This window comes from Salvelinus namaycush, chromosome 33 (genome assembly GCF_016432855.1).
Source record: "Salvelinus namaycush isolate Seneca chromosome 33, SaNama_1.0, whole genome shotgun sequence".
NCBI lineage: Eukaryota > Metazoa > Chordata > Actinopteri > Salmoniformes > Salmonidae > Salvelinus > Salvelinus namaycush.
Window position 1 is genome coordinate 36,854,316 of NC_052339.1, and position 10,206 is coordinate 36,864,521.

General features: G+C 46.5%; 1 protein-coding gene across 1 annotated transcript; it reads right to left on the reverse strand.

Moving 5' to 3' along the window:
* Window positions 1-7,327: 7,327 nt before the first annotated feature.
* Window positions 7,328-8,683, reverse strand: LOC120027836 (glycine--tRNA ligase-like). Its single transcript, XM_038972894.1, has 3 exons — window positions 8,188-8,683; window positions 7,851-8,041; window positions 7,328-7,741 (listed from the first exon to the last, which is right to left on the reverse strand). The coding sequence occupies exons 1-3, from the start codon at window positions 8,330-8,332 to the stop codon at window positions 7,616-7,618; spliced, it is 462 nt and encodes a 153-aa protein (XP_038828822.1). The 5' UTR covers window positions 8,333-8,683; the 3' UTR covers window positions 7,328-7,615.
* Window positions 8,684-10,206: the final 1,523 nt, after the last annotated feature.

Below are 10,206 nucleotides of genomic sequence, written 5' to 3' on the forward strand. Positions count from 1 at the left end.
TGTAACAACACCTGCACAGGATCGGTACATCCGAACATCACACCTGCGGGACAGGTACAGGATGGCAACAATAACTGCCCGAGTTACACCAGGAATGCACAATCCCTCCATCAGTGCTCAGACTGTCCGCAATAGGCTGAGAGAGGCTGGACTGAGGGCTTGTAGGCCTGTTGTAAGGCAGGTCCTCACCAGACATCACCGGCAACAACGTCGCCTATGGGCACAAACCCACCGTCACTGGACCAGACAGGACTGGGAAAAAGTGCTCTTCACTGACGAGTCACGGTTTTGTCTCACCAGGGGTGATGGTCGGATTCGCGTTTATCGTCGAAGGAATGAGCTTTACACCGAGGCCTGTACTCTGGAGCGGGATCGATTTGGAGGTGGAGGGTCCATTATGGTCTGGGGCTGTGTGTCAGCATCATCGGACTGAGCTTGTTGTCATTGCTGGCAATCTCAACATTGTACGTTACAGGGAAGATATCCACATCCCTCACGTGGTACACTTCCTGCAGGCTCATCCTGACATGACCCTCCAGCATGACAATGCCAACAGTCATACTGCTCGTTCTGTGCGTGATATCCTGCAAGACAGGAATGTCAGTGTTCTGCCATGGCCAGCGAAGAGCCCGGATCTCAATCCCATTGAGCACATCTGGGACCTGTTGGATCGGAGGGTGAGGGCTAGGGCCATTCCCCCCAGAAATGTCCGGGAACTTGCAGGTGCTTGGTGGAAGAGTGGGGTAATATCTCACAGCAAGAACTGGCAAATCTGGTGCAGTTCATGAGGAGGAGATGCACTGCAGTACTTAATGCAGCTGGTGGCCACACCAGATACTGACTGTTACTTTTGTTTTTGACACCCTCCTTGTTCAGGGACACATTATTCCATTTCTGTTAGTCACATGTCTGTGGAACTTGTTCAGTTTATGTCTCAGTTGTTGAATCTTGTTATGTTCATACAATATTTACACGTGTTAAGTTTGCTGAAAATCAACGCAGTTGACAGTGAGAGGACGTTACTTTTTTTGCTGAGTTTAAAAGCCCTGCCCAATCTGATGACCATCATAACATCTAGAAGCCCTGCCCATGAGGACCATCATAACATCTAGACGCCCTGTTCATGAGGACTATCAGAACTTCTAGAAACCTTGTCCATGAGGACCATCATAACATCTAGAAGCCCTGCTTTTCTGATTGCTTCCAGATCAGTTATGTCGCTCACTTCTCGATGCATTCGGAAAGTACTCAAACCCCTTCCCACATTGTGTTACGTTAAAGCCTTATTCTAAAATGGATTAAATCAATGTTTTTCCTCATCAATCTACACACAGTACCCCATAATGACATCACAATACCCCATAATGACAAAGCGAAAACAGGTTTAGAATTAAAATGTATAAAAAACAGAAATCCCTTATTTAAGTAAGTATTCAGACCCTTTGCTATGAGACTCGAAATGGAGCTCAGGTGCATCCTGTTTCCATTGATAATCCTTGAGATGTTTCTACAATTTGATTGAAGTCCACCTGTGGTAAATTCAATTGATTGTACATGATTTGGAAAGGCACACACCTGTCTATATAAGGTCCCACAGTTGACAGTGCATGTCAGAGCAAAAACCAAGCCATGAGTTCAAAAGAATTGTCCATAAAGCTCCGAGACATGATTGTGTTGAGGCACAGATCTGGGGAAGGGTACCAAAAAAATGCCTGCAGCAAGAACACACTGGCCTCCATCATTCTTAAATGAAAGAAGTTTGGACCCACCAAGACACTTCCTAGAGCTGGCTGCCTGGCCAAACTGAACAATCGGGGAGAAGGACCAAGAACCTGATGGTCACCCTGACAGAGGTTCAGAGTTCCTCTGTGGAGATGGGAGAATCTTCCAGAAGGACAACCATCTCTGCAGCACTCCACCAATCAGGCCTTTATGGTAGAGTGGCCAGATGGAAGCCACTCCTCAGTAAAAGGCACATGACAGCCCGCTTCAATTTTGCCAAAAGGCACCTAAAGGACTCTCAGACCATGAGAAACAAGATTATCTGGTCTTCTGAAACCAAGATTGAGCTCTTTGGCCTGACTGCCAAACGTCACGTCTGGAGGAAACCTGGCACCATCCCTACGGTGAAGCATGGTGGAGGCGTGGGGATGTTTCTCAGCGGTAGGGACTGGGAGACTAGTCAGGATCGAGGGAAAGATGAGCGGAGCAAAGTACAGAGAGATCCTTGATGAAAACCTGCTCCAGAAGGTTCACCTTCCAACAGGACAACGATCCTAAGCACACAGCCAAGACAATATTGGAGTGGCTTCGGGACACGTCTCTGTATGTCCTTGAGTGGCCCAGCCAGAGCCCGGACTTGAACCCAATCAAACATCTCTGGAGATACCTGACAATAGCAGCAATGCAGCAATGCTCCCCATCCAAACTCCCCAAATACAAGCTTGTAGCTTCATACCCAAGAAGACTCCTTACACCTGTAAGCTGTAATTGCTGCCAAAGGTGCTTCAACAAAGTACTGATTAAAGGGTCTGATTACTTATGTATATGTGATATCAGTTTTATTTTGAATACATTTGTAAAAATTTCTAAAAACCTGTTTTTGCTTCATCATCGTAGGGTATTGTGTGTCGATTGATTAGAGAAAAAAAGAATTTAATCAATTTTAGAATAAGGCTGTAACGTAACATAACGAGGAAAAAGTGAAGTGGTCTGAATACTTTCCGAATGCACTGTATGTTAGTTCACTGTTGAAATTGCCATGGACAACCATGTCACTTGTAAAGTATTTGACCAGAGTATTTAAGTGAGAATGAGTGCAGAGGTTGTTGCATTTCTATGAGACTGCACACAGCATTAGTGTCGCGTTCCCCTGCTCAGATGTTGCATGGAACGGTTGCGTGCCATGTCATCGTCTGCAGTCGGGCACCAGCTTGCTATAATATACGTGGTTAGCTGATACGTAGAATACCTTTCCCTACCTTGTAAGATCAGGCGTGCGTCAGCAACGTCTGAGCATGGGAACATAAGCAATGTGTTGTCTTCAGTAATGTTTCCTTCCCCACCCATACTAATGGAACACAGACCACTAGAATAGTAGTGTAGTTTCCCTTTGGAGGGGAAATAGAAAATACCTCAATTACAGGGTGAACATGTCTGGTTTTTTTCTGAGCACAAATTCATTTGTTGTAAAGAAAACTGTCATTCTCTGCCCTCTGGAGGACAGTTGTCATACAAATGGGTTCCAAATCACACCCTATTCCCCATATAGTGTGTCTAGGGCGATGGTTCTCAAACCTCTCCTCTGGGACCCCAGCCATTCCATGTACTTGATCTATTCCAGACCTGCTCAACTAATCATCAATCCTTTGACTAGGTAAATCAGGTGAGCTAGTTCAGGGCTACAATAAAATGGTGAATTGTCTGGGGTTGACCAAGGAGAGGTTTGAGAACCACTGGTCTAAAATAATGCAGGCTAGGGGCCTGGTCTAAAGTAATGCAGGCTAGGGGCCTGGTCTAAAGCAGTGATGCGAGGGGCCTGGTCTAAAGTAGTGATGCTAGGGGCCTGGTCTAAAGTAGTGATGCTAGGGGTCTGGTCTAAAGTAGTGATGCTAGGGGTCTGGTCTAAAGTAGTGATGCTAGGGGCCTGGTCTAAAGTAATGATGCTAGGGGTCTGGTCTAAAGTAGTGATGCTAGGGGCCTGGTCTAAAGTAATGCAGGCTAGGGGCCTGGTCTAAAATAATGCAGGCTAGGGGCCTGGTCTAAAGTAGTGATGCTAGGGGCCTGGTCTAAAATAATGCAGGCTAGGGGCCTGGTCTAAAGTAGTGATGCTAGGGGCCTGGTCTAAAGTAGTGATGCTAGGGGCCTGGTCTAAAGTAATGCAGGCTAGGGGTCTGGTCTAAAGCAGTGACGCTATGGGCCTGGTCTAAAGTAGTGATGCTAGGGGCCTGGTCTAAAGTAATGCAGGCTAGGGGTCTGGTCTAAAGCAGTGACGCTAGGGGTCTGGTCTAAAGTAGTGATGCTAGGGGTCTGGTCTAAAGTAGTGACGCTAGGGGTCTGGTCTAAAGTAGTGACGCTAGGGGCCTGGTCTAAAGTAATGCAGGCTAGGGGCCTGGTCTAAAGTAGTGATGCTAGGGGCCTGGTCTAAAGTAGTGATGCTAGGGGCCTGGTCTAAAGTAGTGATGCTAGGGGCCTGGTCTAAAGTAGTGATGCTAGGGGCCTGGTCTAAAGTAGTGATGCTAGGGGCCTGGTCTAAAGTAGTGATGCTAGGGGCCTGGTCTAAAGTAGTGATGCTAGGGGCCTGGTCTAAAGTAGTGATGCTAGGGGCCTGGTCTAAAGTAGTGACGCTAGGGGCCTGGTCTAAAGTAGTGACGCTAGGGGCCTGGTCTAAAGTAGTGACGCTAGGGGTCTGGTCTAAAGTAGTGACGCTAGGGGTCTGGTCTAAAGTAGTGATGCTAGGGGCCTGGTCTAAAGTAGTGATGCTAGGGGTCTGGTCTAAAGTAGTGATGCTAGGGGCCTGGTCTAAAGTAGTGATGCTAGGGGTCTGGTCTAAAGTAATGCAGGCTAGGGGCCTGGTCTAAAGTAGTGATGCTAGGGGCCTGGTCTAAAGTAGTGATGCTAGGGGCCTGGTCTAAAGTAGTGATGCTAGGGGTCTGGTCTAAAGTAGTGATGCTAGGGGCCTGGTCTAAAGTAGTGATGCTAGGGGTCTGGTCTAAAGCAGTGATGCTAGGGGCCTGGTCTAAAGCAGTGATGCTAGGGGCCTGGTCTAAAGTAGTGATGCTAGGGGCCTGGTCTAAAGTAGTGATGCTAGGGGTCTGGTCTAAAGTAGTGATGCTAGGGGTCTGGTCTAAAGTAGTGATGCTAGGGGTCTGGTCTAAAGTAGTGATGCTAGGGGTCTGGTCTAAAGTAGTGATGCTAGGGGTCTGGTCTAAAGTAGTGATGCTAGGGGTCTGGTCTAAAGTAGTGATGCTAGGGGCCTGGTCTAAAGTAGTGATGCTAGGGGTCTGGTCTAAAGTAGTGATGCTAGGGGTCTGGTCTAAAGTAATGATGCTAGGGGTCTGGTCTAAAGTAGTGACGCTAGGGGCCTGGTCTAAAGTAATGCAGGCTAGGGGCCTGGTCTAAAGTAGTGATGCTAGGGGCCTGGTCTAAAATAATGCAGGCTAGGGGCCTGGTCTAAAGTAGTGATGCTAGGGGCCTGGTCTAAAGCAGTGATGCTAGGGGTCTGGTCTAAAGTAGTGATGCTAGGGGCCTGGTCTAAAGTAGTGATGCTAGGGGCCTGGTCTAAAGTAGTGATGCTAGGGGCCTGGTCTAAAGTAGTGATGCTAGGGGTCTGGTCTAAAGTAGTGATGCTAGGGGTCTGGTCTAAAGTAGTGATGCTAGGGGCCTGGTCTAAAGTAGTGATGCTAGGGGCCTGGTCTAAAGTAGTGATGCTAGGGGTCTGGTCTAAAGTAGTGATGCTAGGGGTCTGGTCTAAAGTAGTGATGCTAGGGGCCTGGTCTAAAGTAATGCAGGCTAGAGGTCTGGTCTAAAGTAGTGAGGCTAGGGGTCTGGTCTAAAGTAGTGATGCTAGGGGCCTGGTCTAAAGTAGTGATGCTAGGGGTCTGGTCTAAAGTAGTGATGCTAGGGGCCTGGTCTAAAGTAATGCAGGCTAGGGGTCTGGTCTAAAGTAGTGATGCTAGGGGCCTGGTCTAAAGTAGTGATGCTAGGGGTCTGGTCTAAAGTAATGCAGGCTAGGGGTCTGGTCTAAAGTAGTGATGCTAGGGGCCTGGTCTAAAGTAGTGATGCTAGGGGCCTGGTCTAAAGTAGTGATGCTAGGGGTCTGGTCTAAAGTAGTGATGCTAGGGGCCTGGTCTAAAGTAGTGATGCTAGGGGCCTGGTCTAAAGTAGTGATGCTAGGGGTCTGGTCTAAAGTAATGCAGGCTAGGGGTCTGGTCTAAAGTAGTGATGCTAGGGGTCTGGTCTAAAGTAGTGATGCTAGGGGCCTGGTCTAAAGTAGTGATGCTAGGGGCCTGGTCTAAAGTAGTGATGCTAGGGGTCTGGTCTAAAGTAATGCAGGCTAGGGGCCTGGTCTAAAGTAGTGATGCTAGGGGCCTGGTCTAAAGTAGTGATGCTAGGGGCCTGGTCTAAAGTAGTGATGCTAGGGGTCTGGTCTAAAGTAGTGATGCTAGGGGCCTGGTCTAAAGTAGTGACGCTAGGGGCCTGGTCTAAAGTAATGATGCTAGGGGTCTGGTCTAAAGTAGTGATGCTAGGGGTCTGGTCTAAAGTAGTGATGCTAGGGGTCTGGTCTAAAGTAGTGATGCTAGGGGTCTGGTCTAAAGTAGTGATGCTAGGGGCCTGGTCTAAAGTAGTGACGCTAGGGGCCTGGTCTAAAGCAGTGATGCTAGGGGTCTGGTCTAAAGTAGTGATGCTAGGGGTCTGGTCTAAAGTAGTGATGCTAGGGGTCTGGTCTAAAGTAGTGATGCTAGGGGTCTGGTCTAAAGCAGTGATGCTAGGGGTCTGGTCTAAAGTAGTGATGCTAGGGGCCTGGTCTAAAGTAGTGATGCTAGGGGCCTGGTCTAAAGTAGTGATGCTAGGGGCCTGGTCTAAAGTAGTGATGCTAGGGGCCTGGTCTAAAGTAATGCAGGCTAGGGGCCTGGTCTAAAGTAGTGACGCTAGGGGCCTGGTCTAAAGTAGTGATGCTAGGGGCCTGGTCTAAAGTAGTGATGCTAGGGGCCTGGTCTAAAGTAGTGATGCTAGGGGCCTGGTCTAAAGTAGTGACGCTAGGGGCCTGGTCTAAAGTAGTGACGCTAGGGGCCTGGTCTAAAGTAGTGACGCTAGGGGCCTGGTCTAAAGTAGTGATGCTAGGGGCCTGGTCTAAAGTAGTGACGCTAGGGGCCTGGTCTAAAGTAGTGACGCTAGGGGCCTGGTCTAAAGTAGTGATGCTAGGGGCCTGGTCTAAAGTAATGCAGGCTAGGGGCCTGGTCTAAAGTAGTGACGCTAGGGTCCTGGTCTAAAGTAGTGATGCTAGGGGTCTGGTCTAAAGTAATGCAGCATAAATTCCCTTTATGTTATTTTTCAGTCATTGACACAGACACAGGCTGGTTCCAGTAAGAGCAGGCTCACTTTATTGAACCAGAGATGTTTTCCATTTAATCAGTCCTGAAACTGGAAGCCTCTCTTCTCTTCCCACACAAGACTGACAACCTGAACACATTTCCCTTTTTATACCAGGCTGAGATCTCTTCCCCCCTCACGCACTCTCCCTCCCCCCCTCTCCACCCCATCCCCTCTTCCCCCCTCACGCACTCTCCCTCCCCCCCTCTCCACCCCATCCCCTCTTTCCCCCCCGCCTCTCTCTCCAACTCTGAGTAGATTCCAGTACACAGGTGAATATTTACCAGAACAGGGACAAATTATTACTCTGTCACCCTATTTATAATTGTTCGGTACAATGATTATATTAAATTTATTTTGAAGTTTAATTTCAGTGGTTGCAGTTGTGTGTTAGGACACCGTGAGGACTGACTGCTTCCCTAATTACAGTTGCAGTAAAATCGTCCCTATGGATGCAGAAATGTAAAAATGTCTGTGGGCGTTTCATAGGAGTGACTGACAGACATACTGAGTAAGATTAAGTTCATTCCTCGGCCGTGTCCTTCTTGCTGGTCTCCTGTCCCTCAAAGACGGGGTACTTGCTTTCCACCTCGGCCCAAGTCATGACACCGTTTGCCAGATCACGGATGATTCCTGGCAACTCACTAACCTGGAGAGGTAACAGAAAACAGTCAACCCAGTTCATTAACATTACCTTTCAGTTAATCACTTCTAGTACAGAGCGGTACGTTGACATGTATGAGGTAAAGACGTCGTACCTCGGCCCTGATCTGCCTCATGGAGTCGCGGTCCCTCAGAGTGGCGGTGTGGGGCGTCTTGTTCACCGTGTCAAAGTCGATGGTGATGCCGAACGCCACTCCGATCTCGTCTGTCCTGGCGTAGCGTCTCCCAATGGATCCTGACGAGTCGTCCACCTTGTGGGACACGCCCTGTTTGGTCATCGCTTCAGCTGCAGGGAGGGAGGAGAAAGGGTGGGGGAGGGAGACCGTACATGTTAGTTAAATAACTTGTGTAGAATCTGACACTGAACTGTTCAACGTTTGTTCTGAAATAGTCTTGTTTTAAACAGAAACGGAGCGTGGAAGGAGGACTTACAGAGTTCCTTAACAAAAGGCATGAATTCCTGGTTTTGGCTCAAAGGAAGGACGGAGCATTTATACGGAGCTACAGTGGCAGGGAAGCTGAAGAACTGGAGACGGAGACAATTCAAAACCATTATTACACTGGGAAAAAACACCATTGAAGAACTGGAGACGGAGACAATTCAAAACCATTATTACACTGGGAAAAAACACCATTGAAGAACTGGAGACGGAGACAATTCAAAACCATTATTACACTGGGAAAAAACACCATTGAAGAACTGGAGACGGAGACAATTCAAAACCATTATTACACTGGGAAAAAACACCATTGAAGAACTGGAGACGGAGACATTTCAAAACCATTATTACACTGGGAAAAAACACCATTGAAGAACTGGAGACGGAGACAATTCAAAACCATTATTACACTGGGAAAAAACACCATTGAAGAACTGGAGACGGAGACATTTCAAAACCATTATTACACTGGGAAAAAAACACCATTGAAGAACTGGAGACGGAGACATTTCAAAACCATTATTACACTGGGAAAAAACACCATTGAAGAACTGGAGACGGAGACATTTCAAACCATTATTACACTGGGAAAAAACACCATTGAAGAACTGGAGACGGAGACAATTCAAAACCATTATTACACTGGGAAAAAAAACACCATTGAAGAACTGGAGACGGAGACATTTCAAAACCATTATTACACTGGGAAAAAACACCATTGAAGAACTGGAGACGGAGACATTCAAAACCATTATTACACTGGAAAAAAACACCATTGAAGAACTGGAGACGGAGACAATTCAAAACCATTATTACACTGGGAAAAACACCACCATTGAAGAACTGGAGACGGAGACATTTCAAAACCATTATTACACTGGGAAAAAACCCATTGAAGAACTGGAGACGGAGACATTTCAAAACCATTATTACACTGGAGAAAAAACACCATTGAAGAACTGGAGACGGAGACAATTTCAAAACCATTATTACACTGGGAAAAAACACCATTGAAGAACTGGAGACGGAGACAATTTCAAAACCATTATTACACTGGGAAAAAACACCATTGAAGAACTGGAGACGGAGACAATTCAAAACCATTATTACACTGGGAAAAAACACCATTGAAGAACTGGAGACGGAGACATTCAAAACCATTATTACACTGGGAAAAAACACCATTGAAGAACTGGAGACGGAGACAATTCAAAACCATTATTACACTGGGAAAAAACACCATTGAAGAACTGGAGACGGAGACAATTCAAAACCATTATTACACTGGAGAAAAAACACCATTGAAGAACTGGAGACGGAGACAATTCAAAACCATTATTACACTGGGAAAAAACACCATTGAAGAACTGGAGACGGAGACAATTCAAAACCATTATTACACTGGGAAAAAACACCATTGAAGAACTGGAGACGGAGACAATTCAAAACCATTATTACACTGGGAAAAAAACACCATTGAAGAACTGGAGACGGAACAATTCAAAACCATTATTACACTGGGAAAAAACACCATTGAAGAACTGGAGACGGAGACAATTCAAAACCATTATTACACTGGGAAAAAACACCATTGAAGAACTGGAGACGGAGACAATTCAAAACCTTATTAAACTGGAGAAAAAACCCATTGAAGAACTGGAGACGGAGACAATTCAAACCATTATTACACTGGAGAAAAACACCATTGAAGAAACTGGAGACGGAGACAATTCAAAACCATTATTACACTGGGAACAAACACACATTGAAGAACTGGAGACGGAGACAATTCAAAACCATTATTACACTGGGAAAAAACACCATTGAAGAACTGGAGACGGAGACAATTCAAAACCATTATTACACTGGGAAAAAACACCATTGAAGAACTGGAGACGGAGACAATTCAAACCATTATTACACTGGGAAAAAACCCATTGAAGAACTGGAGACGGAGACAATTCAAAACCATTATTACACTGGGAAAAAACACCATTGAAGAACTGGAGAC

Excerpts from the sequence above, each read along its gene's own strand:
- LOC120027836 (XM_038972894.1), bottom strand. The coding sequence starts at position 8,332 with ATGGTGTTTTTTCCCAGTGTAATAATGGTTTTGAATTGTCTCCGTCTC. Across the intron at positions 8,042-8,187 it reads GCCTTTTGTTAAGGAACTCT|CTGAAGCGATGACCAAACAG; the intron begins GTAAGTCCTCCT and ends CCCTCCCTGCAG. Across the intron at positions 7,742-7,850 it reads TGAGGCAGATCAGGGCCGAG|GTTAGTGAGTTGCCAGGAAT; the intron begins GTACGACGTCTT and ends TTACCTCTCCAG.